The sequence below is a fragment of the Eumetopias jubatus genome, unplaced genomic scaffold, assembly GCF_037043125.1.
Source record: "Eumetopias jubatus isolate StellerSeaLion01/CBP00866 unplaced genomic scaffold, mEumJub1_p1.0 scaffold_14, whole genome shotgun sequence".
Taxonomy (NCBI): domain Eukaryota; kingdom Metazoa; phylum Chordata; class Mammalia; order Carnivora; family Otariidae; genus Eumetopias; species Eumetopias jubatus.
The window spans coordinates 17,362,668-17,387,205 of NW_028274820.1; the positions used below are offsets into that span (position 1 = coordinate 17,362,668).

Genomic DNA, 24,538 nt, shown 5'->3' on the forward strand with positions numbered 1-24,538 from the left:
TGTCCAAGACTACACAGCTATCATGTCACGTTAGGGCATTTACATCTTCTGATGAGACCTCTGGGAGAAATGCTCCAGTGCTAGCTCAGGGGGCCTGTTGCCTTTTCAGCAGGGATCTCTGCTCTGTGCTTGTCCCTGCCTCCCGAGCAGCCTGCACACCCATTGCTCTGTCGGTACCAAGTGGCCATTTGAGGCTTGAGATTTGTCTCCAGGCAGATCTGGCTAACATCCCCATCACCTAATCCTCTTTAGCCATGTTGCCTTGGAATGGTTACTTAAAATACCAGCCAGGCTTTCCCCATTTCTAAATTGAGGGTATTACCATTCATCCCATGGGGTGATTTTCAGATGTGATTAAAAAAAAATGAGCAGAAACCAATTAGTGTGGTGCTCAGGTGTGGTCGAAGTCCAATCAAGGATTGCTGTTATCACTGGTATTCTCCTTGCACCAACATTCCTCATTGTTTCTCAGCTCCCTAACCATGGATGTTCTCTCCCCGCCTTGTGGTCAGACCTGTCCCTGCCCTCTGGCCCCTCCCTCCCTTCCTCCTGCCTGTCATCATTACCTGCAGGTGCCTCAGGGAAGCAGAAGCTCAGATCCTAACCTGCCCTCTGCCACCAACCAGGCAGTCTCCTCCCAGCAAGTGCATCTAGGAGGTCACCCTCAGTTTCTTTCCAGGTAGGAAGAAGAACCATGCTGGGTCTCCTTGCCATCCTGTGCACTCTCCTGTTTCCTGGTAAGTCCAGACACACTCCCCCCGTGCAGGGTACCCTGAGGCTCCTGGCCATCCGTGTCTCACCACTGTCCTCTCCTCCCCCTGGCAGGTGGTGGAGCAGGGCTCAAGCTGGATCAGCCTGCTTTGGTGGTGGCGCGCTTGCGCTTGGACAGCTCAGCCACCCTGCCATGCAAAGTAGACACCTCGGTCAGCTACGTCCACTGGTACCGCCACCAGGAGGGTACGGCCCCCAAGAGGCTCCTCTACCTAGACATGTCCAGGTCCTTTGTGAAGAGGGATTTTCCCATGAAAGCGGACAAAGTCAATGCCAAGAAGGGCAGGGAGAGCAACAGCTGTACTCTGTCGGTGCTGAACCTGGAGAAGAGCGACGAGGGCGTGTACTACTGCGCTGCCTGGGAAGTGCACAGCCCTGTGCTCTCACCAGGTCCCTGAGCAAAAAGGTCTCTGTCTCCCAGGGCGCTCCATGCCCCGCACCTCCCACTGGCTCTGGGTCCCTGGGGTTGCCCTGGGGTCAGCCCTCAGCACCCCGGACTCTCGCTTTCCGCGGGTCCACTGCACAGAACCCTGCAGGCTAAGGAGCTGCGCAGTCTGACGCAGACCCAGGGAGCTGTCCAGTCGGGAGGGACTTTTCTAAAGATCGTCCAGCGCAGCGTTTCTGAAGCCCTTGGAGCAGAATCTGTTGAAACACTATTTTGGATATCTCGCAGTAAATAAAAATAACCCTAGAATTTTATTTGTTTCTTTAACGTTTTTTTTTAAATGTAATAGTTAGAAAATATGTCTCAAATTGTGACATACATTTATTTCTACTGAACAGAGCTGTGACAGACTGGTGATTGAAGATTCTGGCCATCGCCAATGAAGAATGTGAGAATAAAGTATTGTGAAAATCATTCCAGAGAGATGTACCATAAAATGATTGAAAACTGAGATTGGAAGTCACCTTCTGATTCCATTTTCTAAGTTGCTGCCCTGCCCACTGCCTAGTTACTTTACAGTGGAGAATCAGGGATCAAAAGCACATCTCACAACTCAGCATCCTCATACACTGGCAAGCTTGGTGCTCAACTCCTATGGGGGGACATGATCCTCAGGCAGGTTGATGCATCAACCTCGGATGAGCCCGGGGCCTACAGCCTTCCACTTCTCCTTGAATGCTACTCCATATGGGATTTGGGGGCCCAATTCCCTGGACCTCTGTTACCGCATCTGTAAAATGGGTGTTTTACCTGCCACAATTGTGTGACTGATTTCTGTTAAAGCAAAATTGTACAAATAAGATACCAATATGTTTACTAACTTCTTATAAAGTTTGTCAACTTCTTGAGAAAAAAAAAGAAAGAAAAGAAAAGCTATATTACTGATTCTCCAGTCCCAAACAGGAAAACACCTGCTGCCATATGTGGGGAAGAAGAAAAAGCTCTCTTAGGAGGTCTAAGCTGAATTAATTGTATTTTCAATCAAAGAATCAAATTTTATGTACACTTAATAGGATTGGTAAACATGATTATTGAAAGGAAAGTCCAAAACACCTATTATAATTTCGTTACAGAGAAATTAGCTAAATATGAAGACACTGTCATGAGAAGTCCTCCCAAGTCAATTTAAATCTCAGTTTGCAACATGGGTCTATAGTGCCTTTGAGTTACAGCCTGAGAGGACAATGGTCTTGTGCATGGAGAAAACAACCCCTATGTGGAGAGAACAACAAATCATATTTGGAGTCATTTCCTCCTCCTGCCCTTCTCCTTGAGGATATGGTGAGCTTCACCAAGGACACTTCAACCACACACAGTAAAGCCAAACCAGCCAGAGACCAATAAGCCCTCCCATCCTAAGTAAACGTTTGCTAATTAAATGGTTGTTTAAATGGCTGATTCTAACAACACTGAAAGCATCTTGTTAGAATGTACAGGACCAAGTACAGTGGTGATTCCATTAATGTCTGTTGAAGTGAGATTGATATTTTGACTATTAGAAAGGGGCTCACATTACCTCACAGGTGGGGGATTTCGCATAGGTGGATGCTTGAAATATCCTGATGATTTGGGCTCAACTCATTTATTTCACTCCTGAGGTGGGTGAGACACAATGATTTTGAGTAATAGAAACAACATTATATTATGAAATTGATGCTGAAAAAAGTCTAAGAACTCTCAAAAAATCAGTTTTCATAGTTATATTATCCATTCTCAGTTGATCTCAGTTGATCACAGACACTAGTAGTGGGCAAAGTGTCATGTCTGTTACATGAGAGTCATCTTCTAAAAATCACAATTCTAAAAATTTCTGGGAACACCTGGAAATCTATGCTGATTGTTTTGTGTTGGGTGTTCTTTATGTTCCACCCCCAGAACGGGTTCAGGGACACCATCTTGGGTAGAGGAAAGGGCACAACTTGGAGAGGTCATTCTAAACATTGGGATCAGTAGAGTTTTTACTATGTTACTTCCATACCCTAATTGACTCATGGAAAACCTGTATGGCTTTTGATTTTTATTTTAAAATTTATTGTTAAAAAGAATTCACATGTTACTTAATATTAAAATTCTTGTATATTATTGAACACTTAGACACACCATGTGAAGTCTGATGGTTAGAAATGTGTGTAATAGCCTCTGTCTTGACCACTATTTCTCCCCTCTTCTCCAACAACCTTTGCTTCTTTTACAAAACAAAATCTTGTTTTCTCTGCTGATTCCTACTGACTCCATCTGCCAAGTTAGAGACCAGGTTCATACTTGGAGAGCTCAAAGTAACTTCTTCAGTTGAGTGGGTCTTTTCCCCAGTGAAGGACAGATACCAGGTACTGTAGACAGTGGCAACAATGCTGAGTCTTCTAGTAACACTGTACTTAATTTCCTTAGTTTCTTTACATCTCTTTTGTCCACATGCAGATGAGCAAATGAGATCATCCCAAGCAGAATTGCACACAACCATAGTTTTTTTCAACACAGTTGTTTGGCACTTTTATTGCCTGAAAACATGATCTGCTACCATTCATGGAAATTTGCTAGAAAATCAGCCTCACATGTTCATCTGGAGACTGAGAGGAAGATAGGCTTTCAAGTAGGACCCTGTGTGTCCCCTGCTGTGGGGGGACAGATTTCTCCCCTAGGCAAAGAACAAGAATGGATGCTGGGAGGCACAAAGGATGGATACTGTGAAATCTCCTATTTCCTCCTCAGCATCAATGCTCCACTTTTCTCCCCATTGCTCTGTGCCCCAGGAACCTAACCCCTGTGGATTACAGTAATGGGAATCTTTGCTCTAATTTCCAATGGAAAGTTGGCAAATGGAATTTGAAGTTCAAAGAACCATCACAATGTCACCTGACAAAAGTATTTCTTCTTGGGCACTAGGTTTCCAAGCCTGTGGATCCAGGGCCCTGGGAAAAAAGAAACACATTCCTCCAGTGGGTTGAGTGGTATAAAAGAGAATTACTTCTCCCACATGCACCTCTCATTCCTGAGCATAAACCTCTGGGTACGGCAGGAGTTGTCACTATATGTTTGCCCCTGTGAGGATGCAGGCCTCCTTCAGAGAGGGAGCCCTAAGCTCACTCTCTCCCACTTCTCAGTCTCTTGCTGCTACTTCCATTAGCTGCTCCCAAACAGCAACCAGAGAATAAGGAAAACCATGAGGGTCCACCTCGTAATGCCCAGGGCAAGGTAAAGAGAAGTAGACTGTCCATCTGGAGGAACAAAAGAATAAAAATCAACTAGACAGTCAAATAAACAGGTTGTATTTGCCCCCAAATAAGTAAAACAAGTTGCAGAGTTGGGAGATTTTATCTGGTTCCTTTCATTTCTCATTACACAAAGCCATCAAAGTCCCATCTCTAACAGACCAGGATGTGCCCTGTTCCCTCAGTAAGAAAACAGGAAACTGGAAAAGTGTTGAGAGATTATCATTACATGTTGTGCTTTTCTAGTTGACGAATTTAGTAGAGAGGAGCATGTAGATTATTTCTAATGCTTTTGTTCTTCAGTTAAATCAGGGATTCTGAGGTATTTGCCAATTTATTAGAGGTAAGTCATCATCACCTAAGTAGAATAAAATAAATAAAGAGATCTCTATCTCTGTGTAGAAGAATGATTATAGGGCTTTATGAACCAATATTATGATGAATTCAATTCTGTGTTCTTGATGTTCTTTAATACAGTAAACAAGTGTGCAGTAGTGAACCAATCTTAACTCTTATGAAAAGAAAGTAGAGAAATGCCTGCCATTTTCATGTCAACTAAAATCCAGCCTCTCACGTTTATTATAATTGTTCTATCATTTCTGTCCTTCCTTCATCTACTTTCCTGCCATTTATTAGTCAACATTTAAATGTTTCACTCACAAATTGATCATTCCTATCTATTGTGAGTTCTGTCACCTTTAATTTTTTAACTTCTAAATTTAAGTTACCGAATAGTTACCAAAAATCTGTAGTTATATTCTGAAAGTGGTAGAATTAGTATTTGTAATCCACATGTCAACAGATTACTTTGATTGCTTTCCTTTGCTCAAAGAAAAAGAATTAAGTTCTTTTGAAATTTAATAAACAATGTTCTGATAAGATTTTAATAATAGCTATTTTTTTAAATGGGCAGAAGACATGAACAGACATTTTTCCAAAGAAGACATCCAAATGGCCAACAGGCACATGAAAAAGTGCTCAACATCGCTCGGCATCAGGGAAATCCAAATCAAAACCTCAATGAGATACCACCTCACACCCGTCAGAATGGCTAAAATTAACAAGTCAGGGAACGACAGATGTTGGCGGGGATGTGGAGAAAGGGGAACCCTCCTACACTGTTGGTGGGAATGCAAGCTGGTGCAACCACTCTGGAAAACAGTATGGAGGTTCCTCAAACAGTTGAAATTAGAGCTACCGTTCGATCCAGCAATTGCACTACTGGGTATTTACCACAAAGATACAAATGTAGGGACCCGAAGGGGTACGTGCACCCCAATGTTTATAGCAGCAATGTCCACAATAGCCAAACTGTGGAAAGAGCCAAGATGTCCATCAACAGATGAATGGATAAAGAAGATGTGGTATATATACACAATGGAATATTATGCAGCCATCAAAAGGAATGAGATCTTGCCATTTGCAACGACGTGGATGGAACTGGAGGGTGTTATGCTGAGTGAAATAAGTCAGTCAGAGAAAGACATGTATCATATTACCTCACTGATATGAGGAATTCTTAATCTCAGGAACAAACTGAGTGTTACTGGAGTGGTTGGGGGTGGGAGGGATGGGGTGGCTGGGTGATAGACATTGGGATGTGTATGTGCTACGGTGAGCGCTGTGAATTGTGCAAGACTGTTGAATCACAGATCTGTACTTCTGAAACAAATAATGCAACATATTTTAAGAAAAAAGAGAAAGAAGAAGATAGCAGGAGAGGAAGAATGAAGGGGAGTAAGTCAGAGGGGGAGACGAACCATGAGAGATGATGGACTCTGAAAAACAAACTGAGGGTTCTAGAGGGGAGGAGGTAGGGGGATGGGTTAGCCTGGTGATGGGTATTAAAGAGGGCACATTCTGCATGGAGCACTGGGTGTTATGAACAAACAATGAATCATGGAACACTACATCAAAAACAAATGATGTAATATATGGTGATTAACATAACAATAAAAAAATTAAAAAAAATAATAGCTATTTTTTTTACTGAAACCTTCTGTACTAGGTAGGCAGTGTATTAAGCACTTTATATACTTCTTGTTATGTAATGCCTTAGTATCAGAAGAAAGGGAGTCTGACGGCTACTATTGTACCCCCACAGATGTCACTAAACCTGCTCTAAATGTCTGGTTTGACATAATTTCCTATTGATTTGCTTTCCTATTTAGAGACTCTGTTGAAATGGTCTGGTTATCTCAGAGAGAAGTAAGGTGCTCAGAGATTTTCAATAACTGTGAAAAGCTCAATCTAAAGGTGCTGGCAATGAATAAATTGGAACTCATATCCATTTAGCTGCCAGATAATATGCTACATGTTGAGTCTGTTGAGGAAATCATGTGATCATTAAAAAATCCTGCAGATACACTTATTTCATGGAAGAAAGAATCGATGCTTAGACAAGAACAGAAGGTGCAAGGGGGAAACTTTACATCCCATGGTATGGTGTGAGTCAGTGGTGGTGGGCTCAGGGTTGGTTATTGCACAAGATAGTTCTGACAAAGAGGGAGAATCCTAAAGACCAGCAGGACAAAGGCTGGAAGAATGTGAGAGGAAGACTGTAAGAACTAACTCCCCTCCTCCCATGTGTAGTGATATCATCATGAGAATGACCAGGAGACAGACAGAGAAACAAAGGATGAGGAATGTGCCAAAGGAGATTGTCCTAACTTGAAAGAGGCTGTTCCAACCCAGAGGAACCTATTTTCAGTTGGCAAGGTTAACACTTCCCTCCAATATCAGAATGAAGAAGAGATGACATATGTACATTATCAAAAATAATGACACTTCCTTCCCCTGCAACAAACCTGGAGTTGCAGCCTCTGTTTGGTGTTACCAGTGTGCCCTGCTCATGTGTGCCTATGTGAGGGGGCACAGTGGGGAACAAAATCCATCCCATGCCCACCCTCCTCTATACCCTGAGCAGAGCTGTGTCAGCTTGGAGAAAGAGTGACTTTTTCTAATTATTCTGCAAAAGCTGTGTCCTTTTTTATTTAGTTAAAACGGAGACTTCTGTGCTACAGAGACTTTGTTCAGAAGGTAGTAACTACATAGTTATATAGACAAGATCCAGGGTTTTAAAAAACTTAATCTATGAAGCTTTCTGACTCTAAAAAAGATAAACTAATCTACAAAAAGTGTTGTCCAAGAACCAATGAAAATACTATTGTTTGAACCTAGGAACCAAATTTTACAATTCAAATCCTTGAGAGAAACTGACAGTCGTGAGAAATGCAGTAAAACAGCAACAACAAAAGCCAGCATTTGCATAGACCCCAGGGGCCCCAGACTGTGGAGTGAGAGGAGGGGGTCAGCTGGAGCATCCAGAGTTGACTTCTGTGGAGCAGAGTTGCTCCCACCCAGCCAGTAACTGCTGTGAGATTATGAGATAAGAAATCCAAGATGCTTAGCATCCAGCCTGGAGGAGGACTCAGTAATATCATCAGTACTTCTTTTAATTTTCACATCTGTCTCTACACCTTACCATGAAATAATTGGGAAAATTAATTTAGAAAAGTCTCCCTTGAGGCACATTTACAATATTTCTATCTGCACTAGATATACCTGTGTCTATGTCTCTGTCAGTCTTTGTCTTCATTTCTGTCTCTCTCTCCATATCTCTCTGTCTACATATCTGTGTTTATATCTCTGTCTCACTCTCTCTCTCTTCACAGTTAGTAGCCAAGATGACACAACTGAAATATCTATATCCAAAGTAGAAAAAAGGATAATTACATTTATGTACCATACTCAACATTGCACCTGCCACCTTAGTCATTTATTGGTACCAAAAAAATGAATCAGACTTTGGGTATCTGATACATATTTGGTCTCTTATAACACCTGCTTAGAGGCAATATGAGAACAATAAATAGGAAGCACTGAGACATCCTGTCTCCTCTACTGCAATTATTTTATACAGTCCACAGAACACAGTAGATGAAACCACGTGCAAATGTACAAAATATCAGAGGAGCCAGACAGTCAGCCCAAAGAACCTCTCTTCAGTTCTGGACTCTCATCCTTTCCACATGGGCAACCTCAGCCCTAGTTCCAGCCTTAGCCTCAGCCTCCACTCTGTGCTCCCTGACAGGTACTTCAGTCCCAAAATCAAGGGGAAAAGAAGCAGACAGTCACCAACTATGCCTGCAGGATATCAGCCTTCCTGCTCCAACTTCCCATTGACCTGATGGTCTCCTGATGAGAGCTTCTGTCTGGGGTTGTTGAGAACAGCCTGAGTCAGGAACCATCAGTTCTTTTTCCTGAGAGAGTTCTAGGGAGTATGGATGGTACAGGCTGCATAACAAGGGACTTGAAATGGAGGGAGTGCGGGTGACTGTGATCATAGACCTGACTGTGAGGGTCAGATGCAGCACCAAATGAAGGAAGATGAATGCAAGTGCTGCTGGGATACAAGTGCTCCCAAAGGAGGACCTATGTCTCTGATGTCTGTGACCTTGCCAGGGTCTGCACATGCCTTGTCTCTAGTGCAGCCTCCGTACACCTTGGCTGAATTAATGTGTGAATCAATGAATCTCAGGAAGCATTATTTAGGAATAATATTTAGAGTATTTCCTGTAATGAATCCTAAGCATGCATTCTAGAACCTTGATAGAAATATATACACAGACACCTCTGTAAATACATACATACATACATATGTACTTAGACACATATACATATTTTTATTGCATAGTGGTATAAATATATTATGTTATAAAAAGTACATATGGACGAAATAAAGTATCTTATTTAAGATTGTGGGTTCTAGATATAGATCCTCTGGTGCAAATTACTGTTCTGCTACTTGTTCATGTCAGACCTTTGATAAAATTCCTGGTGTGTCAAAAGCCTCCCTTCTCTCGTCTGAAAGTTGGAAACAATAAAAGCACCAACTTAGTAGACTTTGTGAAGATTAAATGAGATAATAGAACCAATGTGTTTGTAGCACAACACCTACCATGTAGAAATACCTTCAATATTGTGAGCTATTAATGTTATGAAAAATAAAGAAAATAAAAATCTCTATTTTTGAAAGTATTTAAAATAATGAATAAAAGATAAATTCTGCCTTTGTTTACTTCTCTGTTTGAAATAATTCATGAAGAGAAAACACATTTTTTCATGAATGTGTCTGAAGTGACCATTTATCTCCCTTCTTGGCTCCTAGCATTTGAAACACTCGTTTATGTCCAGGAAATTCTCTACCTTATGAATCTTAGTGAAAGAATGAATTCATTCCCAGTATAGGGAGGAAAAATGTCAGATACTGTTTCTCAGCCTTCCTTTTTTTATTTTCTTTTTTTTTAAATTATGTTATGTTAGTCATCATACAGTACATCATTAGTTTTTGATGTAGTGGTCCATGATTCATTGTTTGCCTGTAACACCCAGTGCTCCATGCAATACGTGTCCTCCTTAAGACCCATCACTGGGCTAACCCATCCCCCTACCCCCACGCCTCTAAAACTCTCAGTTTGTTTCTCGGAGTCCATAGTCTCTCATGGTTCATCTCCCCCTCCGATTTCCCCCCTTTCATTTTTCCCTTCCTTCTCCTAATGTCCTCCATGCTGTTCCTTATGTTCCATAAATAAGTGAAACCATATGATAATTGACTTTCTCTGCTTGACTTATTTCACTTAGTATAATCTCCTCCAATCCCATCCATGTTGATGTAGAAGTTAGGTATTCATCCTTTCTGATAGTTGAGTAATATTCCATTGTATAAATGGACCACATCTTATTCATTCATCTGTTGAAGGGTATCTCAGCTTTTCCCAGTTTGGGTATTGTGGACCTTGCTTCTATGAACATTGGGGTGCATATGGCCCTTCTTTTCACTACATCTGTGTCTTTGGGGTAAATACCCAGGAGTGCAATTGCTGGGTCATAGGGTAGCTCAATTTTTAATTTTTTGAGGCACCTCCACACTGTTTTCCAAAGTGGCTGTACCAACTTGCTTTCCCACCAACAGTGTAACAGGGTTCCCCTTTCTCCACAACCTCTCCAACATTTGTTGTTTCTTGCCTTGTCAATTTCTGCTATTCTAACTGGTGTAAGGTGGTATCTCAATGTGGTTTTAATTTGAATTTCCCTGATGGCCAATGATGATGGCCATTTTTTCATGTGTCTGTTAGCCATTTGTACGTCTTCTTTGGAGAAGTGTCTGTTCATGTCTTCTGCCCATTTTTTGACTTAATTTGTTTTTTGGGTGTTGTGTTTGAGAAGTTCTTTATAGATCTTGGATATCGGCTCTTTGTTGGTAGTGCCATTTGTAAATATCTTCTCCCATTCTGTGGGTTGCCTCTTTGTTTTGTTGACTGTTTCCTTTGCTGGGCAGAAGCTTTTTATCTTGATGAAGTCCCAAAAGTTCATTTTCTCTTTTGTTTCCCTTGCCTTTGGAGATGTGTCTTGAAAGAAGTTTCTATGGCTGATGTCAAAGAGGTTACTGCCTATGTTCTCCTCTAGGATGTTGATGGATTTCTTTCTCACATTGAGTCTTTCATCCACTTTGAGTTTATTTTTGTGTATGGTGTTAGAGAATGGTCTAGTTTCATTCTTCTGCATGTGGCTGTCCAATTTTCCTAGCATCATTTTTTGAAGAGACTGTCTTTTTTCCATTGCATATTTTTTCCTGCTTTGTCAAAGATTATTTGACCATAGAGTTGAGGGACCATATCTGGGCTCTCTATTCTGTTCCATTGGTCTATGTGTCTGTTTTTGTGCCGGTACCATGCTGTCTTGGTGATCACAGCATTGTAATATAGCTTGAAATCAGGCAATGTGATGCCCCCCACTTTGTTTTTCTTTTTCAACATTTCCTTGGCAATTCAGGGTCTTTTCTGATTCCATACAAATTTTAGGATTGTTTGTTCCAGCACTTTGAAAAATGCCATTGGTATTTTGATCAGGATGGCGTGGAAAGTATAGATTGCTCTAGGCAGCATAGACATTTAAACAATGTTTATTCCTCCGATCCATGAGCATGGAATATTTTTCCATCTTTTTGTGTCTTCTTCAATTTCTTTCATGAGTGTTCTGTAGTCAGATCCTTTACCTCTTTGGTTAGGTTTATTCCGAGGTATCTTATGGTTTTTGGTGCTATTGTAAATGGAATCGATTCTCTAATTTCTCTTTCTATAGTTACATTGTTAGTGTATAAGAAAGCAACTGATTTCTGTGCATTGATTTTGTATCCTGCCACATTACAGAATTGCTATATCAGTTCTAGTAATTTAGGGGTGGAGTCTTTTGGGTTTTCCACATAAAGTATCATGTCATCTGCGAAGAGAGAGAGTTTGACTTCTTCTTTGCCATTCTGAATAGCTTTTATTTCTTTTTGTTGTCTGATTGCGGTTGCTAGCACTTCTAGTACTATATTGAACAATAGTGGTGAGAGTGGGCATCCTTGACGTGTTCCTGATCTTAAGGAAAGGCTCTCAGCTTTTCCCCATTGAGGATGATATTCGCTCTGGGTTTTTCATAGATGGGTTTTATGAACTTGAGGAATGCCCCCTCTATCCCTGTACTCTGAAAAGTTTTAATCAGGAAAGGATGCTGTATTTTGTCAAATGCTTTTTCTACTTCAATTGAGAGGACCATATGGTTCTTCTCTATCCTCTTATTAATGTGTCCTATCACATTGATTGATTTGTGAATGTTGGACCATCCTTGCATCCCTGGGATAAATCCCACTTGGTCGTGGTGGATAATCCTTTTAATGTACTGTTGGATCCTACTAGCTAGGATTTTGTTGAGGATTTTGGAATCCATATTCATCAGGAATATCTGTCTGAAATTCTCCTTTTTGATGTGGTCCTTGCCTGATTTGGGGATCAAGGTAATGCTGGCCTCATAGAATGAGTCTGGAAGCTTTCCTTCTATTTCTATTTTTTAAAACAGCTTCAGAACAGGTATTATTTCTCCTTTGAATGTTTGGTAGAATTCCCCAGGGACTCCATCAGGTCCTGGACTTGTTTTTTGGGAGGTTTTTGATCACTCTTTCAATCTTTTGACTGGTTATTGGTCTATTCAGATTGTCAATTTCTTCCTGTTTCAGTATTGATAGATTATAGGTTTCCAGGAAGGCATCCATTTCTTCCAGGTTGCTCAATTTTTTGGCATATAGTTGTTGACAATAATTTTTAATAATTGTTTCTATTTCCTTGGTTTTAGTTGTGATCTCTCACCTTTCGTCCATAATTTTATTAATTTGGATCCTTTCTCTTTTCTTTTGGAGAAGTCTGGCCAGTGGTTTATTGATCTTATTAATTCTTTCAAAGAACCAGCTTCTACTTTTGTTGATCTGCTCTACTGTATTTCTGGTTTCTAATTCATTGATTTCTGCTCTAATCTTAATTATTTCTCTTTTAATGTGTGGCTTAGGCATCATTTGTTGTTTTTTCTCCAGTTCTTTACGGTGTAAAGTTAGTTCGTGAATTTGGGATTTTTCTATTTTTTTGAGTGAGGCTTGGATGGCTATGTATTTCCCCCTTAGGACTGCCTTTGCAGTATCCTATAGGTTTTGGACTGATGTGTTTGTTCTCATTGGTTTCCATGAATTCTTTAACTTCTTTGATTTCCTGGTTGGCCCAGATACTTCTTGAGCAGAGTGGTCTTTAGCTTCCAAGTGTTTGAATTTCTTCCAATTTTTTTCTTGTGATTGAGTTCCAGTTTTAAAGCATTATGGTCTAAGAATATGCAGGGAATAATCTCAATCTTTTGGTATCCGTTGAGACCTGATTTGTGACCCAGTATGTGGTCTATTCTGGAAAAAGTTCTGTGTGCATTCGAGAAGAATAAGTATTCTCTTGTTTTGGGTGGAATGTTCTGTATATATCTATGAGGTCCATATGGTCCAGTGTGCCATTCAAAGCTCTTGTTTCTTTGTTGATTTTCTGCTTAGATGAGCTGTCTATTGCTGAGAGTGGAGTATTAAGGTCTCCTACTATTAACATATTATTATCAATATGACTCTTTATTTTGGTTAACAGTTGGCTTATGTAGATGGCTGCTCCCATGTTCAGGGCATAGATATTTACAGTTGTTAGATCTTCTTGTTGGATAGACAATTTAAGAATGATATAGTGTCCTTCTGTGTCTTTAACTACAGTCTTTAGGTTAAAATCTAATTTATCTGATATAAGAATTGCTACCCCAGCTTTCTTTTGAGGCCCATTGGCATGAAAGATGGTTCTCCTTCCCTTCACTTTCAGTCTGGTTGTATCTTTAGGTTCAAAATGAGTCTCTTGTAGACAGCATATGGATGGTCCTGTCTTTTTATCCAATCTGCAACCCTGTGCCGTTTTATGGGAGCATTTAGGCCATTCACATTGAGAATGATTATTGAAAGATATGATTTTATTGTCATCATATTGCCTGTGAAGTCCTTGTTTCTATAGATTGTCTCTGTAAATTTCTGTTGTATATCACTCTTGGGGTCTTTCTCCTTTTATAGAACCTCCCTTAATATTTCTTGCAGGCCAGCTTAGTGGTCACATATTCTTTTAGTTTTTGCCAGTCCTGGAAGCTCTGTATCTCTCCATCCATTCTAAATGACAGCCTTGCCAGATAAAGTATTCTTGGCTGCATGTTCTTCTCATTTAGTACCCTGACTATAACTTGCCAGCCCTTTCTGGCTTGCCAGGTCTCTGTGAATAGGTCTGACATTATTCTGATGTTCTTCCCTCTGTATGTAAGGAATCCCTTCCCCCCAACTGCCCTTTAGATGGTTTCCTTGGTTCTAAGATTTGCGAGTTTTACTATTACATGCCGGGGCGTTGGTCTGTTCTCCTTGATCTTGGGAGGGCTCCTCTCTGTCTCTAGGACACGAATGTTTGTTTCAATCCCCAGATTAGGGAAGTTCTCAGCTATGATTTGCTCAAATATACCTTCTAGTTCTCTCTCTCCACCCCCTCAGGGATCCCAATAATTCTGAGATTGGAATGTTTCATGGTGTCACTTATTTCTCTAATTCTGCTTTTCATGGATTTTAAGCTGTTTGTTCCTGACCTCCTCCTTTTCCTTCTTTTCTATCAGTTCGTCTTCTAGATCATTAATGTGTTATTCTGCCTCATTTATCCTAGCTGTTAGAGTATCTAGATTAGATTGGATCTCATTGATAGCATTTTTAAGTTCTGCCAGATCAGCTCTCATTTCTCCCCTTAGACAATCTGTGTCGCCATTAATCGTTTTCTCCATCCTAGCTATTGTCTTCATAACTATTATTCTGCAGTCTATTTCCAACATCTTGTTTATATCTACATCCATTTGTTCTGTGGCAGAGGTCACAGTCTCTGAGTCTTTCCTATTTTAGGAGTTCCTCCTCTTAGTCATTCTGTTGAGGGGTGGTTGAGGGAATGTACAGAGTCCAAATTATTGACCACAACCCAAGCAAGATGCACCTATTTTCTAGGGACCTTTAGGTTGTTGGCCTTTTTCTTCCATCCTGTCTTCTAGGGGAGGGGCTTGCTGCGCTGTTACTCAGGCAATCCTGTATGTGCAGAGTTGTCCTGTGGGGGGGATGGGTTCAGTTAAAACCCATTTGGGGGGGCTTTTGTTCTCTGGCAGTTTTCCCTAGCAGCTTTCCCCATCTCTTCTGAGAGTCAGAGCAGAAGTGACTGTATCTAAACCTCTGCCTCAGGATAGAGATCGCAGTCTGTTCTTCAGTGAACTCTCTGGGCCACATTGTCTCCATTTCTGTCTGTGCTGCTAAAAACAGCAGCGTCCTGGGTTGTGCACCCCACAGCAGCACTCTCAGCCCTCACTTCCAGGTCCAAAGTGTCTCTCCCTCTGTGCTTCTAAAACTGCCAGCCACCCCCAGCTCATTTTTTTAGAAGGGCTGGAGGACGGGCAGAGGGAGAGAGAGAATCTTACGCACACTCCAAGCTCAGCACAAGCCCAGTGTGGGGCTCAATCTCAGGGCCCTGAGACCATGTCCTGAGCCAAAATCAAGAGTCAGATATTAACCAACTGAGCCACCCAGGTGCCCTAAATATTTGCTCTTCTGAAAGTTAGTATTTATTAAACATGTAATATTTTAAAATTAAATTTCTGAGTCTAATTTAAATTTAAAGTCACTTAAAATGCTAAGTCTCAGCATCCAGAGACTCAGTATATGAGTAAGGTTCAGGCTGAGACAGGGAATCACTGCGTGCCATTTTTATAACATCTAAAAGAAATCCCTTGGGCGCCTGGGTGGCTCAGTTGGTTAAGCGACTGCCTTCGGCTCAGGTCATGATCCTGGAGTCCCAGGATCGAGTCCCACATCAGGCTCCCTGCTCAGCAGGGAGTCTGCTTCTCTCTCTGACCCTCTTCCCTCTCGTGCTATCTCTCATTCTCTCTCTTTTAAATAAATAAATAAAATCTTTAAAAAAATAAATAAAAGAAATCCCTCTGTAACATAACTATTATTGGTCCATTTTAAAACTAAAAAAATTAGAGCTTAATGAATTTAGGCTTAATGTTGAGCCAAAGATAGTAAGTTCATGCCTTTTGAACTGGGATAATGGGCACTGAAAGGTTTAAAGACTGCAATTCCTTAAGTGAACTCTAGGGGGTCCAGTGAATTAGAATTGGAGCAAGGCCCTTTTGCTTGGAGGTGTGGGGAGGTTGTGCCAGCACGATGTCATCAGAATAGAGCTCAGAATTCATTAAGGCTGTTAGATGGGTTGCCATATTGGGCCTCTGTTGATGTTCCCTGTGAAAGAAGAGAGGGAACCTGCCAGGAGCAGAAAAACCTGAGTGTTTGTGTGTGTGTGTGTGTATGTGTGTGTGCGTGTGTGTGTGTGTATTCTCCCTTCTGAGCATATGTTAGCTCCTGTAACCCACATCACCTAAATATTCTGTCCCAGTATAATCAGCAAGCATGTCTGACTCCTGAGGTAACTGAAGTACTAAGGGAGTCAGTGACTTATCTGGGTCCACAGCTGGTACTGGGTGAGGTGGCAGAGAAGGGGAGGGACCCGATCAGCTGATTCCTTTTGACCATTACACTAAACCATTTCACTGCAGGACAATAAAAGGAACAATACACTGTCCCCCACAGCAGAGACAAAACTGATACTGAACACTAACTGACACAAATTATTACAATGTGCTGCAGCACAGGTGCAGGACCTGAGGGATTAGGTGTCTTCAGAGAATAAGTAAAATGCCAGTAAATTCTCAGTTGCCTTTTCAATATAAAAGGCCTGTCTTCATGTTTCTGAGCAACGTTTCTGCAGTATGGGATTCCAAGGGGAATGGCAGAGTGGGTGTGAGAATCATCCTGCCACACCCCAAACAGACACATTTACCAGGAATTTCTTTCCAGATTGGGAGCCCTCTCACCCCGTCTGCCCAGCACTCACAGGGCACAGGAAGGCCCAGAACTACTCATATTTGTGGCAGATAATGAACAACCCCAGGGAACTATCTAAGCCACCACTTCTGAGAAACCTGAACCAGCCCCACCTTCCTGCCTCTGGCCTGACAAGTCCTGTTAACAGGGACATTTCTTACCTTGTTGCTGGGGACCCAGCCAGACCAACAAAATGCCACTGCTGAAAGCAGTCATTTTCTTGTCTCTCAGCCCTGTGAGTTGTCCCCCAGGAACTTCGGTCTACAGAAAACCTCAAGAAATTCTTCTTGTTGCCTTTTTGCATATAATTTTTTTCATGGGAATTTCCCTTCCTTGCGTGCAGTTGGCCACAGTCAGTTAAAGCTGGAGCAACCTGAAATATCAATTTCCAGAGCAAGAGATGACTGTGCACACATATCTTAGAAAGTGCCCACTGGCTTAACAAAAGAGCCATGCACTGGTAAACCAGATCAGGGAGAGAGTATCTCACATTTGTCTCAACAAAGCTTACTTAGAGTCGCTTAAGTGGGAAGAACAAGAAACTTCCACTTTGACCTTGAAAATAAATTTCTTAAGGAAACAAGATAGGGCCATGTACTACTGTGGCTGCTGGATTTGGACCCACAGCATTAGAGTTGCCAAGAGAAGCTGCACAAGAACCATCTTCAGGTCTGACCACACCCACATCCTTCTCAATATGGGCAACCACAGAGGCTGCACAGCTGGGTGCCCAGCCAGAGCCTCTCCCTCTGCAGTATTTCCTGAGCTTGGCAGGAAAATGTATTAGATTCTGTTCACACAGTGAGCCCCATATGATATCGGCAATTATGGTACAGATTAAAGCAGTTTGAACCGATATCCTACCAAATTAGGCTGTCTGGGAACTCTGAAAATACAGAGTGAATGGTTCACAGGAAAATCCATTTGTCTGTTAATGCACTGTAGAGAAAGATTTCTAGTATCTGAATGGCTCAAAATGAAGACAGGAAAGGGGTATACAGATTACATAAGTATTTCTTATTATCACTTCCAATTTTATTCATGGGCATTGCAGTTTTTCAGAGGTAGAATGATCTGTCAAACATAAAAATTCCATGCCTTTACTACCAGCCTGTGGCCCTACTGAAAGAATCTACTGATTGTTATATCCCTAAGTATATGGCAGTTATTTGGGCATAGGAGACACCAAGGTATAAATCCTGTATCCTGGAGATAGAAGCAGCACCTCACTCCACATTCAGGGTCAATACTAGGACAAAAGGAACACACACTCTCCATTGGAACAAGCCCCTGAGAACAACAGGTGCCTACAACATGGTGGATATGCCTCTAAAACCTTGTTCTCTGGGGTTCTGGAAAGAAAATAAAAAATCCTGAATACGTATCAGATGGTTAAAAAGAAGGATAATGGATACTCCCTTTATCTGTAAAGAAAAGATGGCAAAGGCCTCTCACAAATTAATAAATTTAAAAATCATGACTGAGAATAAAATTCTGTAATTAGTAGCTGGATAGTTGCCAGTTTTCAACAAATAGTGATAACCAAAAGTATTGTGTGAAATTACAAAACCTCCTCCCCCACCTCCTTAGAGTCCACTTGCAAATGTTGAGATAAGATCTTTACTTCAGAAGAACTTGATACTTTTGGTAACTTGGATATCTGAGCACGTAATCACGATGCATGCAGTTTACCTCTGGTTCCTGAGATCATGACAACACCTTCATTCTCTGTTTCTCCTTCTAGGAATCAGGTGGTGCTATCAAGTGCAGAGATGCTATGGAAGCAGAATGAATTCCTGCCACAGCAGTGTCAGAACCTTCCCCGGGGCAAACTCAGGATTTTGTGTCCCACACACTGCCCATCATGATTCTTGACTGGGGTGAGTTCCAGGGGGAGAAACCTGAAGGCCTGGGTCTCAACAAGGCTTCACCTGTCCCCTAACACATCTACAGAAAGAAGGTAAGAAGACCCCTGAATGAAATATGGAGTCAGAGAACAATGAACACTTTCTAGAAAGAAGTGAATGAAGGGTGCCTCGTTGGCTCAGTTGGTTAAGTGTCTGCCTTCAGCTGAGGTCATCATCTCAGGGTTCCCGGGGTCGAGCCCTGCATCAGGCTCTCCACTCAGCAGTAAGTTGCTTCTCTTTCTCCCTCTGTGATCTCTCTTACTTTCCCTCTCACTCAAATAAATAAATAAAATCCTTTTTTATAAAAAGAAGTGAATGAAAAGGGGGATTAAGCTTCTCACAGTATCTGTGCTAAATATTTTACACAGATTATTTTATTTAATTCTCAAAAGAGCAGTGCAGAATGGATTGAATTGGCCACATGGGGAGATGGAGTCACCCTGACTTTCCAACACACAACAACCATGAGACACTACAGTGATGACAGGAGGGAAAGGACAGCCTTATCTATGTGGCTCTGAAGTGACAAGATACTATGTGGCTGTCAAAAACCTGTTTTTAGAAGAACTGTATGTCAAGTTTACAAATTTATTAAGGGGCAGAGCAAATTTCCTCAGGTTGGGGCCTTAGTCCGTCACCACTTCTAAAATTTCCAGGGAATCCAGAACATGTTGCCCCAAGAGAGGACTTGATCAAGATGGAGGGCCAAAGGTAGAGTCAGTATTTCCAGCACTAATGAAGTCAGCATTTTTTTTGGTTTTACATTTAATAATGAGATTATTTATATAAGAATATAAAATATAATTGTGTATATAACACGTAATATGTTTATATATTTATATTTTCCCATCTACTACTACTATACTAATATACTAATACTAATAATACTCTGTAACACTCTGAAAAAAAAAGAAAAACTAAAAAGCTACAATTAACCATAATGGCAATAGTATTTACCATGGAACAGTGGGTCCACAAATTCTGCCCACACCAGGCAAGTCCTAGTTTTGTAAATAAAGTTTTATTGAAACACAATCTTGACCATACGCTTACAAATCTTCTGTAGCTCTTTCCACTACAAAGACAGAGTTGAGTAGTTGCAACAGAGACCCACAAAGCCTAAAATGTTGACTATTTGGCCCTTTACAGAAGAAGTTTGTCAATCATTGCCCTCAATGATATACTGTGAGTGACATTTATTTTTATTTTGTTTTATTTTATTTTTTATTTTTTTTAAAGATTTTATTTATTTATTTGACAGAGAAAGACACAGCAAGAGAGGGAACACAAGCAGGGGGAGTGGGGAGAGGGAGAAGCAGGGTTTCCTGCTGAGCAGGGAGCCTGATGCATGGCTCGATCTGAGCCATCTGGGATTATGATCTGAGCCGAAGGCAGATGCTTAATGACTGAGCCACCCAGGCACCCCTATTTTAATTTTGTTTCCCTATTTCTCAGTGTTTCCTCAGTGACCCTTTGCTAAATATCCATCCTCCCTATACTAACTGACTTTAAAAAATTTTTTTATTATGTTATGTTAATCACCTACAATACATCATTAGTTTTTGATGTGGTGATCCACGATCCATTGTTTTCTTTAACACCCAGCGCTCCATGCTGTACGTGCCCTCCTTAATACCCATAACCGTGCTAACCCATACCCCATCCCCCTCTCCTCTAAAACCCTGTTTGTTTCTCAGAGTCCATAGTCTCTCTCCCTCTGATTTCCCCCCCTTCATTTTTCCCTTCCTTCTCCTAATGTCCTCCACGCTATTCCTGATGTTCCACAAATAAATGAAACCATATGATAATTGACTTTCTCTGCTTGACTTATTTCACTTAGCATAATCTCCTCCAGTCCCATCCCTGTTGATGTAAAAGTTGGGTATTCATCCTTCCTGATGGCTGAGTAACATTCCATTGTATATATGGACCACATCTTCTTTATCCATTCATCTGTTGAAGGGCATCTCAGCTCCTTCCACATTTTGGCTATTGTGGACCTTGCTTCTATGAACATTGCGGTGTATATGGCCCTTCTTTCCACTACATCTGTGTCTGGGGTAAATACCCAGGAGTGCAATTGCTGGGTCATAGGGTAGCTCTATTTTAAAATTTTTGAGGAACCTCCACACTGTTATCCAAAGTGGCTGTACCAACTTGCATTCCCAACAACAGTGTAAGAGGGTTCCCCCTTTTCCACAACCTCTCCAACATTTGTTGTTTCTTTCCCTGTCCATTTTTGCCATTCTAACTGGTGTAATGTGGTATCTCAATGTGGTTTTGATTTGAATTTCCCTGATGCCTAATGATGATGAACATATTTTCATGTGTCTGTTAGCCATTTGTATGTCTTCTTCAGAGAAGTGTTTTTCATGTCTTCTGCCCATTTTTTGACTTGATTATTTGTTTTTTGGGTGTTGAGTTTGAGAAGTTCTTTATAGATCTTGGATACCAGCCCTTTATCTGTGGTGTCATTTGCAAATATCTTCTCCCATTCCGTGGGTTGCCTCTTTGTTTTGTTGACTGTTTCCTTTGCTGGGCAGAAGCTTTTTATCTTGATGAAGTCCCAAAAGTTCATTTTTGATTTCGTTTCACTAGCTTTGGAGATGTATCTTGAAAGCAGTTGCTGTGGGCGATGTCAAAGAGGTTACTGCCTATGTTCTCCTCTAGGATGTTGATGGATTCCTTTCTCATATTGAGGTCTTTCATCCACTTTGAGTTTATCTTTGTGAATGGTGTTAGAGAATGGTTGAGTTTCATTCTTCTGCATGTGGCTGTCCAATTTTCCCAGCACCATTTATTGAAGAGACTGTCTTTTTTCCATTGCATATTTTTTCCTGCTTTGTCAAAGATTATTTGACCATAGAGTTGAGGGACCATATCTGGGCTCTCTATTCTGTTCCATTGGTCTATGTGTCTGTTTTTGTGCCAGTACCATGCTGTCTTGGTGATCATAGCTTTGTAATATAGCTTGAAATCGGGCAATGTGATGACCCCTGCTTTGTATTTCTTTTTCAACATTTCCTTGGTGATTCGGTGTCTTTTCTGATTCCATACAAATTTTAGGATTTTTGTTCCAGCACTTTGAAAAATGTCATTGGAATTTTGATCAGGATGGCATTGAATGTATAGATTGCTCTGGGTAGCATAGACATTTTAACTATGTTTATTCTTCCGATCCATGAGCATGGAATATTTTTCCATCTTTTTGTGTCTTCTTCAATTTCTTTCATGAGTGTTTTGTAGTTCCTAGAATATAGATCCTTTACCTCTTTGGTTAGGTTTATTCCGAGGTATCTTATGGTTTTTGGTGCTATAGTAAACGGAATTGTTTCTCATTTCTCTTTCTACAGTTGTGTTGTTAGCGTATAAGAAAGCAACTAATTTCTTTGCATTGATTTTGTATCCTGCCACATTACTGAATTGCTGTAAGAGTTCTATTATTTGGGGGTGGAGTCTTTTGGGTTTTCCACATAAAGTAACATGTAGTCTGCGAAAAGAGAGAGTTCGAATTCTTCTTTGCCAAGTTGAATACCTTTGATTTCTTTTTGTTGTCTGATTGCTGTTGCTAGGACTTCTAGTACTATGTTGAACAATAGTGGCGAGAGTGGGCATCCTTGACATGTTCCTGATCTTAAGGGAGAGGCTCTCAGCTTTTCCCCATTGAGGATGATATTCGCTCTGGGTTTTTCATAGATGGATTTTATGAATTTGAGGAATGTTCCCTCTATCCCTATACTCTGAAGAGTTTTAATCAGGAAAGGATGCTGTATTCTGTCAAATGCTTTTTCTGCTTCAATTGAGAGGACCATATGGTTCTTCTCTATCCTCTTATTAATGTGTTCTATCACATTGATTGATTTGCAAATGTTGAACCACCCTTGCATCTCAGGGAGAAATCCCACTTGGTCGTGGTGGATGATCCTTTTAATGTATTGTTGGATCCTATTAGCTAGGATTTTGTTGAGGATTTTGGAATCCATATTCTTCAGGCATATATGTCTGAAATTCTCCTTTTTGATGGGGTCTTTGCCTAGTTTGGGGATTAAGGTAATGCTGGCCTCATAGAATGAGTTTGGAAGTTTTCCTCTGTTTTTATTTTTTGAAACAACTTCAGTAAAAAAAGGTATTATTTCTTCTTTGAATGTTTGGTAGAATTCCCCAGGGAATCTATCAGGCCCTGGACTCTTGTTTTTGGGAGGTTTTTGATCACTGCTTCAATCTCGTTACTGGTTATTGACTTATTCAGGTTGTCAATTTCTTCCTGTTTCAGTCTTGGCAGGTTATAGGTTTCCAGGAAGGCCTCCATTTCATCCAGATTGCTCAGTTTATTGGCATATAGTTGTTGATACTAATTTTTAATAATTGTTTCAATTTCCTTGGTGTTAGTCGTGAACTCTCCCTTTTCATTCATAATTTTATTAATTTGGGTCCTTTCTTTTTTCTTTTGGATAAGTCTGGCCAGTAGTTTATCAATCTTATTAATTATTTCAAAGAACCAACTTCTGGTTTCATTGATCTGATCTACTGTGTTCCTGGTTTCTAATTCATTGATCTCTGCTTTAATTTTAATTATTTCTCTTCTACTGCATGGCTTAGGCATTGTTTGTTGCTTTTTCTCTAGTTCTTTAAGGTGTAGAGTGAGTTGGTGAATTTAGGACTTTTCTGTTTTTTTGAGTGAGGCTTGGATGGCTATGTATTTCCCCCTAAGGACTGCCTTTGCAGTATCCCATAGGTTTTGGACCGATGTGTTTTCATTCTCATTGATCTCCATTAATTGTTTAAGTTCTTCTTTGATTTCCTGGTTGACCCAAACATTCTTGAGCAGAGTGGTCTTTAGCTTCCAAGTGTTTGAATTTCTTCCAAAATTTTCTTATGATTGAGTTCCAGTTTTAAAGCATTATGCTCTGAGGATACACAGGGAATAATGTCAATCTTTTGGTATCGGATGAGACTTGATTTGTGACCCAGTATGTGGTCTATTCTGGAGAAAGTTCCACGTGTGCTCGAGAAGAATGAGTATTCTGTTGTTTAGGGTGGAATGTTCTGTATATATCTATGAGGTCCATCTGGTCCAGTGTGTCATTCAAAGCTCTTGTTTCCTTGTTAATTTTCTGCTTAGATGATCTGTCCATTGATGAAAGTGGAGTATTGAGGTCTCCTACAATTAACGTATTGTTATCAATATGACTCTTTATTTTGGTTAACAGTTGGCTTATGTAGATGTATGCTCCCATGTTGGGGGCATAGATATTTACAATTGTTAGGTCTTCTTGTTGGATAGACCCTTTAAGAATGATATAGTGTCCTTTTGTGTCTCTAATTACAGACTTTAGTTTAAAATCTAATTTGTCTGATATAAGAATTGCTACCCAGGCTTTCTTTTGAGGTCCGCTGGCAGGGAAGATGGATCTCCATCCCTTCACTTTCAGTCTGGATGTATCTTTAGGTTCAAAATGAGTCTCTTGTAGACAGCATATGGATGGGTCCTGTCTTTTTATCCAATCTGCAACCCTGTGCCGTTTTATGGGAGTGTTTAGGCCATTCACATCGAGAGTGATTATTGAAAGATATGAATTAATTGTCATCATGTTGCCTGTGAAGACCTTGTTTTTATAGATTGTCCCTCTAAATTTCTGTTGTATATTACTCTTGGGGTCTTTCTCCTTTTATAGAACCCCCCTAAATATTTCTTGCAGGGCCAGCTTAGTGGACACATATTCTTTCAGTTTCTGCCAGTCGTGGAAGCTCTGCATCTCTCCATCCATTCTAAATGACAGCCTTCTCAGATAAAATGTTCTTGGCTGCATGTTCTTCTCATTTCGTACCCTGAATATGTCTTGCCAGGCCTTTCTGGCTTGCCAGT

At 40.7% G+C, this 24,538-nt stretch overlaps 1 gene segment (V, D, J or C); it reads left to right on the plus strand.

Moving 5' to 3' along the window:
• Window positions 1-577: 577 nt before the first annotated feature.
• The window catches only part of LOC114202228 (T cell receptor gamma constant 2-like), a 49,892-nt gene continuing 25,931 nt past the window's right edge, over window positions 578-24,538 (plus strand). Inside the window, 3 exon segments of the C gene segment in view lie at window positions 578-737; window positions 826-1,136; window positions 22,245-22,252. Of these exon segments, the coding sequence occupies window positions 695-737; window positions 826-1,136; window positions 22,245-22,252 (362 nt within the window).